The sequence below is a fragment of the Cervus canadensis genome, chromosome 16 (genome assembly GCF_019320065.1).
Source record: "Cervus canadensis isolate Bull #8, Minnesota chromosome 16, ASM1932006v1, whole genome shotgun sequence".
Lineage (NCBI taxonomy): Eukaryota > Metazoa > Chordata > Mammalia > Artiodactyla > Cervidae > Cervus > Cervus canadensis.
This window is the reverse complement of record NC_057401.1, coordinates 1,678,731-1,700,862: the sequence shown is the minus strand read 5'-3', so window position 1 is coordinate 1,700,862 and position 22,132 is coordinate 1,678,731. Positions and strand designations below refer to the sequence as shown.

General features: G+C 46.4%; 1 protein-coding gene across 1 annotated transcript in view; it reads right to left on the bottom strand.

The window, feature by feature from the left end:
- The window catches only part of DOCK2 (dedicator of cytokinesis 2), a 468,222-nt gene that overhangs the window by 74,467 nt on the left and 371,623 nt on the right, over positions 1–22,132 (bottom strand). Inside the window, 3 exon segments of the mRNA XM_043488772.1 lie at positions 5,713–5,771; positions 5,867–5,967; positions 18,598–18,676. Of these exon segments, the coding sequence (XP_043344707.1) occupies positions 5,713–5,771; positions 5,867–5,967; positions 18,598–18,676 (239 nt within the window).

Here is a 22,132-nt window from a genome sequence, read left to right as displayed (position 1 = left end):
ATTCCTTGGCTCATGGCCCCTTCCTCCATCTTCAAAGCCAACAGTATTGCTTTTTCTAACCTTTCTCCAACTCCCCTGCCTCCTTTCTTCACTTCTAAGGTCCCTGTAATTGCTTTGGGTCCATCTGGACAGTCCAGGATACTCTTACCATCTTCAAGATCCTTAATCATGCCTAAAAAGTCCACTTTGCCATATAAGGTAATTTATACACATGTGCTGGGGGTGAGGACTTGGACACCTTTGGTGGGCTATTATTCTGCCTATCACAGTGCTCAATATTTGTTATTAAATGAACAAGTGGATGGTTCGTTGGATGGATGGATGCCTTTCTAATCTCATTTCCTATTTCTGCCCAGCAGCTTCTCCCCAATTTAAGGAAGTCATGTTTGCTTAGGCTGGTTGTTCGCTTGGAATGGCTGCTGCCCTTTCAGCTCTGACCACCCTGGGGTCTAATTCAAGAGCCACTGACTCAGTAGAGCCTTCCTCCTCTTCGCCTGAACTCCTGAGTCTTGACCACACATTTCACATTAAGGAACGTGCTCTTAGTTCGTTCTTCAGACTGTCAGTTTGTCCTATGTTAAGAGCTCATGGTGGGCTTTTCCAGGGAGGGCAGGGACCATGCCTTATACGTCCCCAACTCTCTTATCCTTCCCTGGTGCTTAGCGGTGGGCTGGGCCCTCCATTGATGCTGAAAAAGTGACGGTTCAGTTGCTCTCACAGCTCTGCCGGGAGCGACCTCCCCCCATGATGCCAGCCACTGGAATTCATCTTTCTCTCCCATGAAGACTGTTAACATAGCAGACCAGCATTAACCCCTGCGAATATGGGCTGGTTAAGTACAAAGTCATTTTCACAAAATGTGCATTGCTTTCCTCCTAGCAGAAATCAAATGTTATGATGCTACACTATCAGGGAAAGTCCATTATATTTGGCATTATCCCAGGATGCAAACATACAAATAGCATTAACCCTTTAGTGGCTGGATCCTGGTACAGATCCTTCTCTCTATTAAGGCTTCCCTGCATGCATCTTCTCTCACAAAAGTGCGCGCACACACATACACACACACAAACACACTTGTCTAGACTTTTCCTTGAATAGTCTTCCAGTCTGAGATAATCTTTGCAATTAGCTATCTTATAATCACAGGGCTGCTCAAATCATTCTTGATGAGAAGAAGATGATGATGCTGATGATCATGGTGATGAAGCCCTGATTGCTTTGGGCATTAAAACAAAATTTTAAAACTTAACAGGCATTATGATTTACTCATTATCAGTAGTCTTTGGAAAACATAGTTTACTATTTCACATCCTTTGAAAATATTTTGCATATTCTGGAAAAAAAATATTAGTAAGAACATTGAACTTCAGGTCGAGTCTGGCTCTTTTGTCTCATCTGAGTCACCGATTTGCTGTTGACCTTGGGAATGTCCTTGTACTTCTCTGGGCCTCAGTGACCTCGCCTATAAAATCAGGGCACTGAATTAGATGATACATCAGATAGGGTTGTAGCAGAAATCTGATTACCACAGCTAAACTGAGTAAGCTCTGTTTAGTTTTCGTACTTAAAAAAAGTCAAAGACAGTTAGTCCAGAGCTGCTTCTTCATCCTTAGGGTATGACTCTTCATGGCTTCAAGGTGGCTACTGCACCTCCAGGCATTTTATTCTTTCCCAGAAAGGAACAAAGGGAAAGACTACAAGCGAAAAAAAAAAAAAAAACAATGTGTTACGCTCAAACTGTTATGCCCTCCCTTTCATTTTAATTAAGAAAAAAAATTTTCCCGAAACCCCAAGAAGTTTATTTCTGCTGATTCTCATCAGATAGAGCTGGGTGGGTCACATGGCCATCACTAGCTACAAATCATTGTTAACTGGACAAATCGTGATCATGAAAAAAAAAAAATCAGGGATCCGTTAGCCAGGAAGAAGGATGGAATGGCTATTACATGGGCACTCAGCCAGGTTTGCCACCGATAGCTTCGATGTCTCACTCTGTCTTGGATGTTTCACAAATTGCACTTTAGAACTCATCATTACCCAATGTAGAGTTTTCACTGCATTGGTCCCCCATGTATAGAGTGCTTAGTTCTGGTTTGGATTAGCAGATTAACCTCATTAGCTTGCTGGAGAAGGCCTGCTAATGCCAGCATCTGGCAGAACACAAAGTAGGATGGGACTGGGGACCCATCCATTCACTCTGCTCCTCTTTCTGCTCCCCAGCCCTGAACCAGACAGGCAAGGAGAAGGCAGCCAGGTAACTAACAAGCAGCAGGGAAAACCCTTCAGGCCAATATACCTTCCTCTTCCAAGGAGTCCAGGCTAAGAGATGAAGAGATGGCCATCCTTGCAACAGAATTTTTTACTTTTTGTTTTTTCTGCAGTGGACAACTGTGTCTTTGTTCGACTTCTCCATAACTCCATGAACATTTTATTTTGGGAAACTCTGCCTCCCTTGATGGATGCAGGCTTGGTGGGGGCATTGATGGAGCGGTCACCCAAGGAAGAACAATAGAAAGGTGTCTCCTGGAGACTGGACCTTTAGCAGAGTGACGTAGGGATAGAACATCCTAAAGGCAACATCACACCACCTGTCCTGGATCCTTGAGTGGCTCTAATCCTACCCTTCATAGCCCATTTTCCCTTGCCCTTCCAATTAGTACCTTCGCCAATTAAGGCAGCCATAGTCGGCATCTCTTTCTTGCAACCCCCAAACCCTAACAAATATGTCTTTGAATTCCACTAATTCACCCTACAGGTACTTGGATACAGCAAGGGGTCCGTGACGCTTCTGGATGGAACTTACACCAGTGTACTTGTCCTGCTGCTGTTCGCTGTTCCATTGCTCAGTCATGTCCGACTCTTTGCAACTCCATGGACTATAGCATGCCAGGCTTCCCTGTCTTGAATCCACCTCTCATCCCCTCTGTGATGCTGGACACACACTCACTGCCTCTCTGTGCCTCAGTTTCCTCATTGGTAAAATGGTGGGTTGGACAGACCTGTAGCCTCAAACTATTCTCTGAAGTGCTTCAGGGTTTCTCCCAGAAAATCTGTAGGGGTCTCCATAGAAGCTCAGGAGAGTAGCTTTACCCACTACCCTCCACCTGCCCCCTCATCCCACTTCAATTAGAACAGCTTGGCTTTCATCCAATTTCTGTATTGAGCAGGGTATATATTTTTTTTATTGGTCCTCAGCTAAAAATAAACGTTTGAAAAATGCTGGACAATATGCTCTCTAAAGGGCCCTTCCAGTTCTGATGTTCTGTGATCCTAAGCAGGTAGAGTATTTGGTAACATCTTTTCATTCATCAGCATAATTGGGAGTGCAGGAGCTCCTGCCAAAACATAATCTATATCTAAATAAAATCTTCTGTGTGCAAAACAACAGCAATGAAGGACATTCAGAAAAACGCAGGCTGTGCGGAGGAACTAGAAACACACAAAGCACAGATCCCTGTTTTGCAATCCTGGCAACACTCGGGATGTAGATCTGGGAGAGGAAGCCCAGCAGGGCTTTACCTTGTCTTTGCTGTTGCAAAGCAGGGAATGCAAGCTCATTTGCAGCCTGAGTCTGGGCCCCTTGTTTCATTGGACACATTGGTGCTTTTAAAACTTTCAACTAGTTATCACCAATATTCATAAAGTAAAAATGCACTTAAAAATTATGTTTCCTGGCTTCTTTTGATAAACTAGAAGCTGTGACACTGTCAGCCTTGCATTCTAATAGGACAGCACTCACCCAGGCAGGACAGCAACTGCTCCTCTCAGCTGGGGTGCACCTGCCTCAGTTTGCTGCAGCCCCAGCTACTACCTCCCAGACTCCCGCCCCCGAGGCCAGAGGCTGGCTACCGCTTGCACTATGCACCTTTTTCCTATGGCAGGGTAGTGGTAAATGACATACAAAATATTTCTTTTATCCCTATCATTATCCAAAGTAGAGAAACAAAAATGCTGTTCTAGAAAAACAGGGCAGATATGGGATTTCTTTTTGGTAATGGCTTGCAAAAGAGGGGAGTTTCGTACACACACACATACACACATGAACACATACAGAGGATATTTGGTAATGTCTAGCGTTTCCCTGGTGGCTCAGAGAGTAAACAATCTGCCTGAAATGCGAGAGACTTGGGTTCGATCCCTGGGTCAGGAAGATTCCCCTGGTGAAGGGAATGGCAACCCACTCCAGTAATTTTGCCTGGAGAATCCGACGGATAGAAGAGCCTGGAGGGCTACAGTCCACGGGGTCATAAAGAGTCAGACACAAGTGAAATGACTTAGCACACACGCAGATATTTTTGGTTGTTACAACTAAGGAGATACTGTTGCAACAGGGTGAAAATGATGATAAAACTCTTCCATGGGTGTGGCCTCCACCGCTTCCCACTCCCAGTGTTTGCTCTTCTGAGCCTCGCAGACAGGCTGGGAGACGGCGCTGTCTCCCCAAGCGGGGCCAGGGTCACTCAGGCCCTGCTCCGAGCCTCACAGCGTGTCAATGACAAGGCAAGGCCCCCGGCAGAGGCGGAGTCTGTTCTGGGCCCGGATGCCCAGCTCTCCCTTCAATTTCGGGAACCAGTCTACGACCCTCTGCTACCAGCATGTGCTCTTGACCTGAGAGCAAGGCTGCCAGCAAACACAGAACCCAGGTGGACGTCCACTCTGCTTTCCCGACAAGGAATGAACCTTGCTGGGAAGGGTGAGGAACTGCTGTCCAGGAAGTCAGGTGGGACTGATAGACACCAAGAGGTCTGGGCAGGTGATTTAGGTTGAATCCAAGAGACAGGCAGAGTCCTGCAAGTGCTCTACTGAAGATAGTCCACATCTAAGACAGCACAGAGCAGTCCAGCGGCGGAGTCACGGAGGAGGCACAAAACAGGAGGTGAAAAGAGCTCGCTACTTGTTACTATTTATGCATCCATCTACCCATTCATCCCTTCTGCACAGATTTATGGAGCAGGATTCAGGCCTTGGGCAAGGTATGCAGCCCCCATCCTCGTGAAATCAAAACCAAGCTCTGGGGCTTGCTTCTGTTTCATCTCAAGCAAGCTCCTTCCCTCTGAGTTCCCTGATCGATAAAATGAGGGGGAAATGTTTCCATCTTACAGGAGGTGATGGAAGATTAAATAAAATCTCCTTGTACAGGGCTGACTCAGACTCTCAATAAATGTCTTGCTGACTCCATCTCCCCTTCCTTCCTCCCATAGGTACCACTCAGCTTGCCCAGGATTCCTATAGCTCACTGAAGTAGGGACAGCTTCTGGGGTCACCTTCCAGCTCAAATCAGATCACGGGAGACCCTCGTCTGCCACAGAATCAATTCTCCCCCATGTGTTTGGAAGGCCTTCGGTAGATCACAACATCACATAAGAAGCAGGCTGCAGAACGTGCACCAATCAGCAGGAAGCACATGTGGCAGGGGAGGCCATGCATTCCCACAGCAGTCATGCTTTCTCCTTCTTGTAAATTCCAGGTTGATTCTTAACCCCTCAGGGGCATCAAGGAGAAGCAGATCCACAGCTGTTTTGGGGGGTGGGAGGTTGGGATGGGCACCCTCTCTCATCAGGCACTTATTAAGGACCTGGGGTGTGTACAGTGATAAACTATTATTTCAAGCTTCCTCTGCTGAAACCCCCATGGCCCTCTAACAGATGGTCTTCAAGAAGGAGCCTGGCATGTGCAGGTGTGTCTGTCTGAATGCCTGTGCCTACTCACCAAGCTTGTACCACATATCACGGATGGAGAAGCCAATTAGCCGTCTCATGTCCCCGTACCTAGGAGAAACAAAAAAAATGTCTGCTTCAGGCATCACCTCAGAGATTCTCACGAACCTCCCCCCTCCTTTTCAGGAGCTCCACATGCAACCTACTTGTTCAGGATTTTGTTGTATTTGGCGTGCGAGAACTGCTCCAGCTGCAGTGAATCCTGAGTGATAAAAGCCACGGCCAGATGAAAATAGTTGTTCCACAGCTGTAAGCGAAAGCATGGAGAACCGTCACGGGAGGGCTGAAGTGGGGGAGCATATTAAACGCTGGGTGATGTGAATAATTTATGAAGATGGCAGAAGACAGAGGCAGAATCAGTTTAATTCTGTGCACTGCAATTTTCTAACTGGCACTGACTCTGAAATTAACATTCCAGCCAAAGGAGGACAATGGATGGAAATCTCTAGGTGCTGACCATGTATGCCCTCTCTCTGACAATAGGATTTGGACAAGGAGAAAGATTTTAGGGCCGCTCTTTTTTTATTGCTGTTGTTTTGCTTCATTTTGTTTTTCTGGAAGATGAATAACTCAGCCCAGCTGGGTGCCCTGGTGAGGTGGTTCCCTGCCCTAGAATTAGGGGGCGATAAGGGATAAGGATTTCAGAGACTCAGATCAATTCTAAAGGAAATCAACCTTGAATATTCACTGGAAGAACTAATACTAAAGCTGAAGCTTCTGGTGCAAAGAGCCAACTCATTGGAAAAGACCCTAATGTTGGGCAAGATTTGAAGGCAAAAGGAGAAGGGGCGGCAGAGGATGAGACTGTTAGATAGCATCACTGACTCAATGGACATGAACTTGAGCAAACTCCAGGAGATATTGAAGGACAGGGAAGCCTGGTGTGTTGTAGTCCACGGGCTCACAAAGAGTTGGACATGACTTAGCAACTGAACAACAACAGCATCTCTGGAAGTCTTTCCTAATTCACCTGGCAGCAGAGGACCAGCCTGCCACCTATTCCATCTTAGAATATGTCACCTTCTCCTTCCCTTTAGCTCTATGGTTTTGAAGTTTGGTCCTGGACCAGTAGTATTGACATCACCTAGGAACTCGTTAGAGATGGAGATTCTCTGGCCCCACCCCGACCTACTGAATCCAACCCCAGAAATCCATGTGTTCACAAGCACTCCAATGATTCTCATGCTCATTTGAGTTCAAGGACCACTGAGGCCCAGCTGATAAGTAGACTTTCCATAATTTTAACATTTACATGATCTCTTGGTGCTAAATGCAGAGACTAGAACCCACTCCACCCGCTCATGGCGAAATAAGTTCAGCAAAGTGTGCAGCAGAGGGAAACTGCTCCAAAGATTAGCAGCAGTGATAGTGACATTGATGCAGGCTACAGAACCAAGAGATCGAGACTCAAACCAAGGTACTGTTGAGACTCAGTGAACCCCTCTGCAAAGGGGGAGGGGGCTTACCTCTGTATCCACTGCAGAGGACTGCGGTAAAGACGATGCGGTTGAAGGGCAAGGATCTCAGTAAGAGCTCCAAAGCTCTGGTTAGCCCTGTTATTCTTTTCATTATTCTGGTGACTTCTTTGGTACCAAAGCAAATAATAGTACAAGCTGGTGCCTTCGGTGCTGAAGGGCAATTATTACAAGATGCATGGCTCTGAAAGGAGCAGGTGGGACAGCTTTGATGGACGAAGCCCATCCATGTCCAGCATCCTCTAAACACTGACTAGCAAGAGGAGGGGTAACACCAGCTAGAGAAATCACCTGCCAATGAGGCTGTCATCCTTCACTCAAAGATGCTCATTGGTGGTTTCCAATGGCCAAGACTAAGTGAAAAGCAGCTATACCTTTGGTAATGTCCTTACTGCTGTTACTTTCACATGGGTTTGTGGCTCCTGTTTCAGAGAAAAGCTAAACAAGCCCTTTGTTTTACCACAGGCCAGACGCTTTCCCACATATCCCTCCCTCCATCTCTCAAAACCTGGCAGCCATTATTAGACTCATTTTACAGATGAGAAGAACAAGGTTAGGGGGGTGAAGTTTTTTGAACTTTTTTTTTGAAGCTTTTGAAGTTTTGCCTAAGGTCACACAGCTTGTTATACATACAGCAGAGCTGGGATTTAAACCCAGGCTTACGGATTGATGGGGCTTCCCTGGTGGCTCAGATAGTAGAGAATCTACTTGCAATGCAGGAGACCCGGGTTCAATCCCTGGGTTGGGAAGATCCCCCCCTGGATAAGGGAATGGCTACCCACTCCAGGATTCTTGCCTGCAGAATCCCACGGACAGAGGAGCCTGAAGGGGTACAGTCCGTGGAGTCACGAAGAGCTGGACATGACTGAGCGACTAACACTTTCACTGTACTTTTTCACTACTGACTGATAGTCAGGTCTCTTTCTACACGCGGTGGTCTGTCTTCGGCAGAGACTGCACTGACACACATTCCCAGAATGCCTTCAGCGGGCCAAGCGTCATCACGCGGGGCCCGGGCAGCGGGCGCGCAGACAGCAGGCCCCGCCCTCCTGCACCTCATACTCTGCTGAGGGAACAGCTTTCCTCTTCTACTTGAAACTTTACTTCTCAGAGCCCAAAAGACCAAGTCTTTCTGGGGTGCAGTGAAATGACCTCCTGGCTTGTGGCCCCATAAAATCAACTCAGCACACAGAGCCCAGAAGGACCAGATCCTGCCCCTCCCTTCCTCAAAGTCTTCCAAAGGCGGCCCATCACTCTGGGAATCAGATCTCAAGCTCTTCTGTTTCCATGGTAACCTCGCTTCCAAACACAGTGAAGGTCAGGGTGTCTCTCAGCCACTCCAACTGCCCGTCCTCCTGGTGACCCCGTGACTTGCAAGTTCTGACAATGTGTTACTTTGTTTGCTCAAGCCCAGAGCTCACATCTTGTCCTGTTTAAGACCAAGATATGAAACTACGACCCAAAGAAAGTGAAAACCTGGTCATAGGACATGGAACGGGTTGTTTTTTAGGGTGAGAAATTCCTGAATTTTGGGGATTTGAAAAGAGTAATCAGGATACAACAGGAAATAGATGTGTAACAAGGTGAGGTGAATTGGTATTGCTTTTAAGAAAAATTCCAGAAATCTCACACCTAACATGTTTGAGAACACCCGAACCTGTCAAATCTAATGAAACTTCTTACTAAGTTCTACCTCTATTATACCCGACTTAGTCCCTCAAAAATGTTTTATGTCACCCTATTCCTGATGTTCTTTTTGTTAAAAGTTGAGATATAGTTCATATATCATAACATTAACTTTTAAAAGTATACCATTCAGTGGGTTTTACCATACTCACAGGTAGTAAATCATCACTATTACTTAATTTTAGAACATTTTCATCATCCCCCCAAAGAAACCTTCCACCCATTAGCAATCACTACCATTGTTCCATCCCGCTCAGCCCCTGGCAACCACAAAGCTACTTCAGTCGCTGTGGATCTGTCTCTTCTGACGTTTCAGAGAAATGGAGTCATAAAATATGTGACTTTTTGTGTCTGGCTCCTTTCACTAAGCATAATGTTTTCAAGGTTCACCCACATTGTCGCAGGTGTCAGTACCTCACTTATGTTTATTGCTGGATACTATTCTGGGTATCAGTATACACAGATAAACTACATTTTGTTTGTCCAATATGGACATTTGGTTTGTTTCCACCTTTTGGCTTTTAGGGCTTCCCTGATAGCTCAGTTGGTAAAGAATCTGTGTGCAATGCAGGAGACCCCGGTTCAATTCCTGTGTCGGGAAGACCCGCTGGAGAAGGGATAGGCTACCCACTCCAGTATTCTTGGGCTTCCCTTGTGGCACAGCTGGTAAGGAATTCGCCTGCAGTGCGGGGGACCTGGGCTCAATCCCTGGGTTGGGAAGATCCCCTGGCGAAGGGAAAGGCTACCCACTCCAGTATTCTGCCCTGGAGAATTCCATGGACTATATATAGCCCATGGGGTTGCAAAGAGTCGGACACATCTGAGCCACTTTCACTTCGCTTCACTCTAAAACTGAAAAAAAAATTACAGGAGGAAGATTAAATACTCTTGGGCTTCCCTGATAGCTCAATTGATAAAGAATCCACCTGCAATGCAGGAGACCCCAGTTTGATTCCTGGGGTCAGGAAGATCCATTGGAGAAGGGATCAGCTACCCACGCCAGTATTCTTGGGCTTCCCTTGCAGCTCAGTTGGTAAAGAATCTGCCTGCAATGCGGGAGACCTAGGTTAGATCCCTGGGTTGGGAAGATCCCCTGGAAAAGGGAAAGGCTACCCACTCCAGTATTCTGGCCTGGAGAATTCCATGGACTGTTTAGTCCACAGTACTGCAAATTTTTTAGGGCTTCTCTGGTGTCTCAGAGGGTAAAAAGTCTGCCTGCAATGTGGGACACACGCAGGTTTGATCCCTGGGTTGGGAAGATCCTCTGGAGAAGGAAATGGCAGCCCACTTCAGTATTCTTGCCTACAGAATCCCATGGACAGAGGAGCTCGGTGGGCTACAGTCTGTAGGGTCGCAGAGAGTCGGACATGACTGAGCAATTTCATTTAAGCTTAAGCTTTGGCTTTTATGGATAATGCTGCTATGAACATTTACATATGAATTTTTGTGGATGTATGTTTTTGGTTCTCTTGGATACATACTTAGGATTACACTTTATTTTCTTTTGATTTCCCTCGTTGAAGATCTTTGTGAATCACGAGACGGTAAGTCCAGTGCTTCTCTTTCTCAGTAGGTCAGAAATTATGCCCCTCAGCCTGGATGGGAGGGAGGTTTGGGGGAGAATGGATACATGCATGCGGGCCTGCATGCTGTCACTACAGTCGTACCCCGTGGACGGTAGCCCGCCAGGCCCCTCTGTCCACGGGATTCTCCAGGCAAGAACACTGGAGCGGGTGGCCATGCCCCCCAGGGACCTTCCTGACCCAGGATGGAGCCCACGACTCCTGTAGCCCTGCACTGCAGGCAGATTCTTTACCGCTGACCCACTGGGGAAGCCCGGATACATGTATATGTATACTGACTCCCTTCACTGTTCATCTGCAATTATCATAACATTGTTAATCAGCTACACCTCCATACAAAATAAAAAGTTCAAAAGAAAAAAAGCAGTAACGGTGCCCCCGAGTGTTTCACCTACAGCCCTGTCCAGTTCTGCCCGTGAGGCTCCGTGGGGCTGACCCTGGCACTGAGGGGAGGCTGTCCTGGCCAGCGGCTGCATGGAGGGCCTGGGAGTGAGCAGTGGCGGCGACTAGACACAGCTGGACCTTCTCTCTGCACCTTCCTGACTCTTGCTCCTGAAGAGTCAAAACCAAATGAACTAATCTGGCATTCCAGGCAGTTTCCAGTGTTTTCTCCCACAGCAAACTGCCTATTCCAGGGAGGGGGAGGAGCTGGTCTGTTCAGACTCACAGATACAGTGCGAGCACCTCGGTCCCTGTGGCACTGTTCATGGTGGTCCTCACACCTGAAGCAGCCAAGTCTCATCCTCTCATCAAAGCCCAGCTCAAGACCCACCACCCTCACGAGGCCTTCCCAGAAGGCAGAACTCATCAGGCCTGCTCAGCCCTTCCAGATTTAAGTAGTGTGAGTAGGTGCAACCACAGATGTGGATTCATCCACTGCTCCGCACACAAACTTGTGCCCCACTCACTTCCCATGACATGATGGTCCAGTGGTTCAGAGCATGGGCGTCAGGACCTCACAGACGAGGGGACGAACACCAGTCTCTCTTACTGGCTGAGCTGTTGTTGGCTAGTTACTGGACCTTTCTGAGCCTCATTTTTCTTACTTATAAAATGGAAAAAACCATGGTAAGTACCATAGAAAGTTGTTATAAGTGCTGGATCAAATAGTATGTGCTTGGAGACATCCACCAGTGCTCCATGGATGGAGCGCTGGTGTTGGCCATGGTGCTGGTTCCTCTGTAAGGTCCACCAGTACCAAGGGTCCTGGCTTCCACTTACTTGTATCCTTAATGCCAAATTCAGCACAATGGCTTGAATATAGTGCTCCAAAAAATATTTATTTATTGATCTCCATTTTGTTAGAGAGATTCTCCAGTTGTTTCAGAAGATATCAGGTTTTTCTTTCCTCCCTGCCCCAAGCTGCCTGGTGGCATTTTATTAAGAGCCCAGCTGGATGGCTCAGGGAAGCCACAGAATCTTTGGCAAAACACACAGGTTCCTCTTCCCTGCGGAAGAAGTAAGGTGATTTCTGATTGGGAATTTCATGTTTTGAAACCACAGGACAATAGAAGGTTAAAGCTGGGATAAATTTCCAGGTCATCTGATCCAATTCTATTCACAGATGTAAACAGTAAGATCCAGATAAATTAAACAACCACCCAGTCCTACTGCTATTGGGTGTAATTAGAACTCAGCTATTTTAATTAACTCTCAAAAAGTATAAATGTAACATGCACATAGTAAAAAAATTAAATGGTTGAAAGGTTAAATAGTAAAAGTTATTTCCATCCTAACTTGGACCCTAGTCTAATTCCCCAGAAGAAAATATTGTTAACAATTTACTAGCTATCCTTCCAAAAATTTTTGTGTATAAACAAACATATATATAGACATCTTTTTTTAATAGTCTGCTCTACTTTGCTTTTTTCTCTCATCAATATCACTTGCAGATGTTTCCACATTAGCGTATACAGATCTGCTTCATTCTCCTTTATTGCTGCATGGTCTGCTGCTTTAAGAATGCATTTCAATTTTAACTGGTTTCCTATTTAAGGACATTTAGCTTGACTCCAACTTGTTTCTTCTTTAGCATCCATGCTGTAATCAACATCCTTGTTTATACATCTTTATGCGTGAGAGACTGCTTTGTAGTATATGTTCCTAGAGGTGGAACTGCTAAGGCCCAGGGTCTATGCAGATTTTGTTATTGTTTGTTTGTTGTCTTTGTTGTTTGTTTTCATAGATACTATCAGGTTGCCTCCCAGAATTCCAATCCAATTACCAGCTCCCTTGTCATGGACAAACTACCCTAACCTTCTCTTTCGACAGTATCTAAAGGGGGCATCCCAGATGGTGCTAGAGCTAAAGAAGCCGACTGCCAATACAGGAGATGTGAGAGACATGGGTTCGATCCCTGGGTCAGGAAGATCCCCTGGAGGAGGGCATGGCAACCCACTCCAGTATTCCTGCCTGGAGAATCCCATGGACAAAGGACCCTGCTGGACTAAGCCCACAGGGTTGCACAGGATCAGACATGACTGAAGTGACTTAGCAAGCATGCAAACTACTACCCAGTTTTGTGATCTCAGTTCAAAAATCACTTCCTGGAGAAGTCTTCCCAGCTCGCTTGGACTAAAGTAGATTGACCCTCATTTCAGTCTGTTCATGGGATTCAGGACATATCTTAAGCAGAACTATTGGGTTGGCCAAAAAGTTCATTTGGGTTTACCATGTTACAGAAAAACCTAAACGAAACTTTTGGCTAACCCAATCATTTATTTTGTCTCCTCTACCAGATATAAGCATCATGCAAGCAAGAACCTCATCTCTTATCTTCTGTTATACATCCAGTGTCTAAGATCATGTCTAACCCAGCATGTGCTCAGGAAATATTTATTGACTGCGCTCATTAATAAGCCCAGCACTTATGCATGTGTCCTTGTTAGACCCTCCCCAGAAACTATGCTATTTGTATTATGGTTCTCCCCATTTTTAGAGAACAGGAAATTGAGGCCCAGAGAGGTTGAAGAACTGGCCCAAGGTTACACAGTTATAAAAGGGTGAAGCTGGCATTTGAATCCAAGTGTCTGTTTCTCCAGAAGGTCTAGGCTTGAACTACTCTGCTCTTCTGCTGAAATTGCTTTCCTTCTTCTTTCTTGATATCCCAGTAGCCTTTGTTGCTGGTTGAGGTTCATACACTGGTTCATCAGATATCTTTACAGCAGAGATATCAAGAATCCTTGACCCTATAAGACTCTTTCTCAATGGCCTTGAATTATTATTTACCCCAAATTCTTAATTTAAAAAATAAAGGCCCAATACCCAGGATTGCTAAAATGCACTCAGGGTGCCCTCCCCTGTGGTGGAAAGACTCAGGTGCCATGGCCATTCCAAAGATGCCACTGATTCTTGGAGTGAAAGTTTCCAATTACAGATTCAGGTTGGGAGCATCAACTAGAGGTTGTCTGTGGCCCTCAAGCTAAACAGGCAGGGCCACAGAAGCTGTCGCCAGGCACGTGACCACCTTCCTGCCTGGAAGAGGTGTCCTGCCGTGGCCTCCCTGTGGGGAGTGCGACGGGCCGCTTCAGGGCTTCAGTGAGCGCTACACTGTGCTCCTTCGCTCACGTTTTTTGCCATCTCTGGTTACACTGCCTATGATAGAGACCAAGCCTGCCCTCAATCTTCCACAGTGGCTGGGGATATTCTGGAAGGTTTTCATTTCACAGGGTCTCCAGTACCGGTTCAAAAACGATCCCAAGATATTTGCTGCCTGGAAGCTGATCCAGAGATGCCTTAAGACTAAGGCTGGAATTAATGATGAAAGTGAAAGTGAAGTCGCTCAGTCTGTCCGACTCTTTGCCACCCCATGGACGCAGGCACCGCCATCCATGTAATTTTCCACGCAAGAATACTGGAGTGGGCTGCCATTTCCTTCTCCAGGGGATCTTCCCAACCCAGGGATCAAACCTCAGTCTCCTGCATTGCAGACAGACACTTTACCGTCTGAGCCACTAGGCAGAGCCAATTTGAGCTTCCCAAGTGGAGCGAATGGTCTTAGTAGCAAGCAGATACCCGCCTAAGATGGGAAAATTTACCTGGAGCCAAAGAGCACATCTGGTCCACTGATTCCTGGGCCAGTCAGAGTTTTCAACATCTAGAGGCTAACTCCTAGAGCAGGCAATGGCACCCCACTTCAGTACTCTTTCCTGGAAAATCCCAGGGACGGGGGAACCTGGTGGGCTGCCGTCTATGGGGTCACACAGAGTCGGACATGACTGAAGTGACTTAGCAGCAGCAGCAGCAGCAGAGGCTAACTCCACAGCCAATCACTGTCGAGATCTCTACCCCAGGGCCAGGAAGAGCTAACACGAACCAACAGTGTTTCTGGAACTACCTAGAGTTGTCTCTTAGGTCCAAAAGGCACCCTATTTCTGAGTACAGAAGAGTGAAAAGACAGGCCTGGGGTTGAATTCCAGCAGCCCCACTTAATAGTTAGATGACCTTTAATAGGAAAATCAATCACTTCTCTGAAGTTCAGTTTACTCACCAGTAAAATGGATATTTCCCAACATAACAGGGTTGTGATAAGGTTCAAAATGCCCTAAATCAAGGTCTAACAAAAGTTAGTCATCTTCTTCAAAAGCTTGGATGCTAGAAGATGGATTTATAGTCTGCTATTGAGACTCCAAGGTCGTTGAGGGCAGAGCAATGTTCTGCTTTGCTTCTCAATTTCTCAAAGCATACGTGTAATAGTCTGGACTCATGAAAATTGCTCTTAAACAAAAATTCTCACTGAGTTAAACTGGAAATCCTCTCTTGGTCTTCCTTGACCAGGCAAAGAGATGTGAATGTCAAGGCCCAGTATCTTGAATACGCCTGGGAATGCAATTTTTTTTAGCCTCAAGCAGGAAATGTCATTTTTGTAATTCCCAGGTCTAGTCACCTACAGAATGGCACCCACAGAGCTTCCTGCCTTTTTGCCCTCTGAATCATAAAACCACAGTTCCGCAAAAGATACTCAGGATAATCTCATTGTACTTGCCCCCTCCTCTGGACAGCAGCTGCCCAAGCCAGCAACACTTAGTGATGGATGCTGTTCCTGCTGATATTAAATGCATAATTAATGAAACTGTAAGAAAGAAACAAGGCATGTTCCAGGCAGGGTACAGAGAACAAATCCATTCTCACATGAGTGGGGTGAAGGTAGAACAAAGATAAGGTTGAAGAATGATCCTCTTCTTGAGTGCTTCCCAATAAATATCTATGGACGTCTCATTAGGAAAAGAGACTTATTTCATTTTGTAATGTTGGCCACTTTCCATTTTACAAATCTCGTGGGTGTGACGGTCCTAGGCAGTGTTGTGGTGCCCAGAAAGGTGGCTCCCTACGGTCCTGTTTGCGGAGAATGGGGTTCCCAGACCTGACATGTCTAGGGGCATCACCACCATCACCACGGTCATCATCGAAATGATAATGAGTTAATGCTTATTACACAGCCACCACGTCCCTGGCATCGTTCTATGTATTTTGCATAAATTAATTCACTCAATCCTCTCAACAATCCAATAACATCGCTACTATTAGTGCCATCATTTGATGTGGAGGACAGTGAGGCACAGAGAGATTCAGTAATTTGCCTAAAGTCACAGAACTCTTAAGTTCAAAGCTTCCAGGTATGAAACCCCCACTTCTCTGGGCAACTTTTAGATGCAGATTTCCTTTCAGGAAAGCTGGATAAAACCTAAAAGAAAGGCATGAATCTGAGCTTCTCTTGGAAAGTATCCCCTTAAGACTATGGACGAGAGCCAGAGCCAGGAAACCCAGTCTGGGGCTGCCACTGCCAACGCCCACGGAAGGAGACGGGCAAACCAGCCGGTGGTTTTACGGCACAAACACGGCCTTGCCGCTGGCCCCGAGGTGTGCTGTCCCCAGCTGCCCTGCAGAAAAGCTGTGGCCTTATTATTAACTTCCCGGATCACATGCTCGTAACCGGAGCCTGCAGGCATCTGGGCCACATTTGGAAGGGGATCAAACACTTCTCCGGATTCAAACAGCCGAGGTGACATGTTTTGTTTCCATGTCAAAGATTTATACCTCTCACCCAGCCTCTGCCAAGCAATCAACCCCAGTGTGGGGGTGAAGCTCCAGCTCCAGCCTGTGGCCGCAGTGATCTGCAGGCTCCGGTGCCAGCCGCCGCTGTGTGTTCAGGCCACCTCTGCTCTGACACGCTGTGTGACGCCAGGCTGTCTGCTCATCGCCTGGGAGCCTCGGTGCCCACAAAACCCCGGCAGGGAAAATCACAGCCGTGTGACTACCTTGCGGGGCAGTCGGAAGGACTGAGAAAGATAAGGCATAAAGTGTGAGATCCTGCATGTACAACACTGTCAGAAAATGGCAGCTGTTCTTTTTATCATCATTATCATTCTAGTTCAGTTGCCTGATTTAAATACAAGGTAGTGGGAGAGAATCGTATTCAAAGATAATGTGGTGGTTTCATTGCTAAGTCGTGTCCGACTCTTGAGACCCTGTGAACTGTAGCCTGCTAGGCTCCTCTGTCCATGGGATTCTGTAGGCAAGAATACTGGAGTGGGTTGCCATTTCCTTCTCCAGGGAATCTTCCTGACCCAGGGATTGAACTCAAGTCTCCTGAATTGCAGGCAGATTCTTTACCAACTGAGCTATGAGGATAATATTATTCAACGATAGCATTTATTAAGTATTTATAGGGTGGTGCTGCCTAGCAGAGTGGATCTCACAGACCTCAGCCCAAGGGTCACCTCCCCAGTTGCTGTTGTTCAGTCGTGTCCGACTCGTTGTGATCCCAGGGACTGCAGCACGCCAGGCTTCCTTGTCCTTCACTATCTCTTGAAGCCTGCTCAAACCCATGTCCATCGAGCCGGTGATGCCATCCAACCCTCTCATCCTCTGTCACCCCCTTCTCCTCCTGCCCCCAATCCCTCCCAGCATCAGGGTCTTTTCCAATGAGTTGGCTCTTCACATCAGGTGGCCAAAGTATTGGAGTTTCAGCTTCAGCATCAGTCTTTCTAATGAATATTGAGGGAATATTCACCTCCCCAGGGAGACCTACTATGTGCCAGACACAGAGAATAGAGTCTTTGTGGCTTCATACTCGCAAACTGACTTTCTGCCAGAGGAAAGAAAGAGAAGGGGCATGTGGGCAAATAAGAAAGGCAGCAGCAAGCGCTGTGGAGAGGCGACGGCAGGCGCAGGGGCGATGCGTGGTGACCCCAGGACTGCGGGGCCTGCGAGGGATCAGGGAGGGGAGGCCTCCTGCAGGAGGAGGTGCTGGGTCAGGAACTACTGCCCTTCCTAACAGGTGAACTTCCCAAGCAAGCGCACATTTCCATTCTGAAAAAACCCCTTCAAAGTAGCAAGGGGAGGTGTTGTGAGCATTTTACAGAAGAGTCCGCTGAGACAGGGATGCAATCCAGGCCTTGCCTGAGGTTGCTCGGTGGGTCAGAGCCCAGACAGGAACTGAACACCCCAGAAGAGCTGGCAGAAAAAGCTGTTGCCCCAGTTTGCTGGCTATTTCCTAAGCTTGTGCTTGAAGAGATCCTGGGGATCAGGAGCTTCCCTGGAGGGGGGAATTCCCTTTTAAGTATCTTCTCTCTCACACCTCAAGCCAGAAATAGCAACCTGGACTTGTCCACAAGCCTTTGAAGAGCTGGTTCTTCTTGCCCGGGCCATGAGCACACGCGTCACTCTGTCTGCCCAGGACCTCTGAAGCTCACAGAGGTCCCAGGTCTTGTCTGTGTGCTAAAAGTGATTTCTGGAGGTATCAGAAAGTCAGAGTTTCATCTTTCAGTATCTAAGAATGGCTGCTTTTCTAGGTACTGGGGAATAAAAAAAGTTAAAAAAAAAAAAGTGATAAATTTTTAAAAGGTAGCACCCACTCTGACAATGAATGAATGCAAGTCTCCTCTTTAGCACAAGATACATTATACAGTCACATTTGCATATGCTCCTCAGTTGATGACTATTTAATCAAGGACTGGGTTCCAAATGCTAAGTACTTCCCTCCCTCCCCAAACCCGCACCACTCTGTGGAAACCCCCCGAGGCACAGGCATAGCTCCCAAGTGTTTCGGGATGTGTCTGATGGGCCATCAGCCAGGTCGCTGGAACAGCCCTGCCAGGACAGTCCAAGGCACGCCCAGTGCCTTACACTCACCTGGAACTCAAAGTTTGTGTTTTCCAGGAACTTCTGGTTCATGGTTTCTGCAAACTTGTTGATAGCTCTCAGGAAGACCCTGGAAGAGGAGAGAAGGTCACCAGGCCATCTGAGCACGCTACCCTAGATGTCCCTCCCCCATGCTTCAGCCTGAAGGTCCCTCAGTGAGCCTCCCGGAGATTGAAGGAAGAGGTCGGCTGACCCACATTAGCACCCGCTCACACTGCGGACCTGGGGCCATGTTTACCTGGCCCTGTCTGGCTTCCTTTAGAAAATTTGTATTGTCTTTTGTTCAAACTGTTACAAGCTTGTGGCAGAAAATTCATGTCATCCAGAAAGATAGGAAGAAAAACTGCCACCCCCCAAATAAATAAACAAACAACACACCAGCCATCCTATCATCTAGGGAAAACCATCCTTGACATTTTGATGAACAGAATTTCAAAGGTCTTCCTAGACATATATACACAAACCATATTTTAAAGATAGCATTTTGACAAATGGGGTTAAACGATAAATGCTGTTTCGCAGCCTCTTTTACTTGACAATAAATTGTGTGTTCCTTTCATGCCAATGAATTCCGATATATATCATTCCTTTTAATCACTGAAGAACATTCCATTGTATGGAGGCATCACAGTTTCTTTCATCAGTCTTTTATTGATGGACCTTTATGCTGCTTCTCAGCATTTCCTGTCATAAACAGTGTTTCACTGACCACTCTCTTATGTATGCCTTGCGTCTCCCATATATACCTCTTCTCGGCCCTTTTCTTGGAAGTGGTAATGCTGATCAAATCTTATGCCTATTGAAAATTTTTGTACCTGTTGTCAAATTGTGTCTTTTTGAATGTCTTGCCATCCATCTCTTCCTCTCCTTTTCCCCTACTGACTGCCCTCGTAGCCTTTAACTCTTGCCCTTTCAACCTCTAGAGTGCCTTGCCCTGTGGGATATCCCCAATCCTATTGATCACCCACTTCAATGGCTCCCCAAGGCCCACAGGATAAGTCCAAGCTCTTTCTTTTGACAGTGAATGTCCTCCATGACTGCCCCCACCTTCTTTGCTAAGATCATCTCTCATGGTTAATCTGTGCTTTAGGTGGTTTTCTGAATGTATAGCTGTGTTCTTTTGTATAGAATGGCACCTCCTTCTAAATGCTTTAGGACACGGTCTGTTGCATCTTTCAGAACTCCAAAAGACAGTCAGTGCAACTGCCTTTCCCAGACTTGATCATGGTCTACGAGAAGTTATCTGTGTGATTCAATAATGACTGTCTCCTCCACTAGACTGTACTTGCCTTGAAATCAGAGACCCACTCCATAATCTCATCTACTCTCCAATGTACATGCTTCTGACTCCCTAATTTGATATCTTCATCCCTGGCCTTTCTCCTGAGCTCCAGCTTGAATTCCAGCTCTCAGCTCTGTGCTCTGACTTAGATGGCTAACAGGCATTTCAGACATACATGTCAAACGCTCAGCTCCTATTACCTGCCTCTTTCTGTTGTCTTCCCATCTAAGTTAACAACAACTCCATTCTTCCAATTGCTCAAGGGGTGCGGAGGACTCAGCATCCTTAACTTTTCTTTCTCTTACATCCCCACTTGACCTGTCAGCAAAACCTCTTAGCATCACTTTCAAAAAACATCTAAATTCAATTACTTCTCATTACCCACTGCCCACTGACCTGAACCAAGCCACCATCATTTCTCTCCTGGATTTTTGCAGCTGCCTTCCAACTGCTACATGCCTCACTGTGGCCAAGTCTCCATGGTGCATGTGTTTGCAAAATCTAAGAGGGCAGGGTCCAGACCTTACCTGTACTATAGCCTATAATTTTTGATTAACAGTGGACAATCAGTAATTTCTCTACTGAGTGGCTGGTCCGGAGGAAATGTTTATTTGGTTACCCATGGGAAGTCAGAAAAAGCAAGTGTTTATTAGGAGGTTATTGCTTTGTGTACTAACTGGGACTCAGTTCTGTTTTGGAGCTTCTGAGAGACTGTATTGAACATACCAGAACATGAGTAGTATCCTGGGCTGTTTCCCCATTATTGCCAGCCCATCATTGGTTGAAAGTTGCTCCTAGAGACTTCATGTCCCTAGCACTTCTGGTCTACCCTACAGGTGGGCTGAGCACTCTCCTATAGCCAGAGAAAGCCCAGGGAATGAAGGAAGGAGGAAGCTCTCAGGATGCACAGGCAATGTCCATCTAAGTGGCAGATATATTCTGGGTGGGCCATGAGTGTGGGAAAGGCAACTATAGCTACATCAGGCATTGTTTGTGTTACATCAGGCATTGCTTGTAAAGAAGCTGGGCCAGGTGTTCATTAAACACTAAATGTTCACTGAACAAAGAAGGTAATGCCTCCTGGTATCAGGATCACAAGACATGTACACACACGTAGACGCACACAAAACTGGATGTGTTTTCTAGCTTTGGTACTTCTCAGCAGTGTGGATTTGGGACATGTTAACATCATGCTTGACATTTAAGTGTCCTTGCTTGTGAAACAGCAGCAGTGTAACCTTCACAGGGTTTCCACAGGGCATAAAGGCAGATGTACGGTCAGTGCTGTGCGGAGGGCCTGCCACAGGCTGACAAAAGCAGCATGGCAGCTCTGGCCGCCCAGACCCCTCTGTGTGACTCCATTCTCCTGCTGGCAGGGACCCCTGACAGCAGAATGGACAGTCAGAGGACAAGCTGCGGCCAGCAGGACGACGTCAAGACAGGAAACAAACATCCTGCAGAATCCTCCACCCCGTCAGGCTGCCAAAAGTGAGATCTCCTCGGTGTTGTTATTCTGTCATTTGCTAGTATGCCTTTGCAAAACCACTTACGTTTTCTCCTTAAAGATTAGTATCTGATTCCCCAGATGGAAAGGCATTGAGCGGCTGTCATATTATGTATAAACATCTCAGACTGTCTAATATGATACCAAAATGAGGGGTTTTACGCATCTGCAGCAGCAATAAAACTATCAGGAGTTTCAGTAACAGTTATTATTTTGATTGTCAACCTAAATCTGTCTCTGCCTCACAAAGGCCAGTCCAATAACTAGGAGCTAATTAGTCCCCTGTGCAGATGGTGGGGACTAGTGGCAGATAGGGGCTGAGAGACAGTAAACCAAGGCTCCTCCCTCTTTCTGGATTCTTCTGCAGCCATCCTTTGGAAGTCAGAATGTCACTTGACTTTGATTTCCCACATATGGGTTTGGAAAAGCATGTCTTTTGTATTCTCTAAAAAAAAAATTGTGCTTAAAGCCTAAGCATTAATTTGTTGAAGTGGGTTGTAATGAAAACACACTCAACTCTTTCTGTTACTTTAAAAAATGAACTTGAATTGTTGCAAACAAAAAGTTCATAATCAAATATCAACCTAACATTTCCTGCATTTCCTTTGAGATGCTTAGCAGGCTCTAAAAACGTTAATAATAACCACAGTCACAGGTACCAGCAAGCACCAGGCTCTGCACTAAGTGCTCGGCATGGATCCCTTCCTGTTTGTTTTTTTCTTTTCATTTTTAATTCTCAC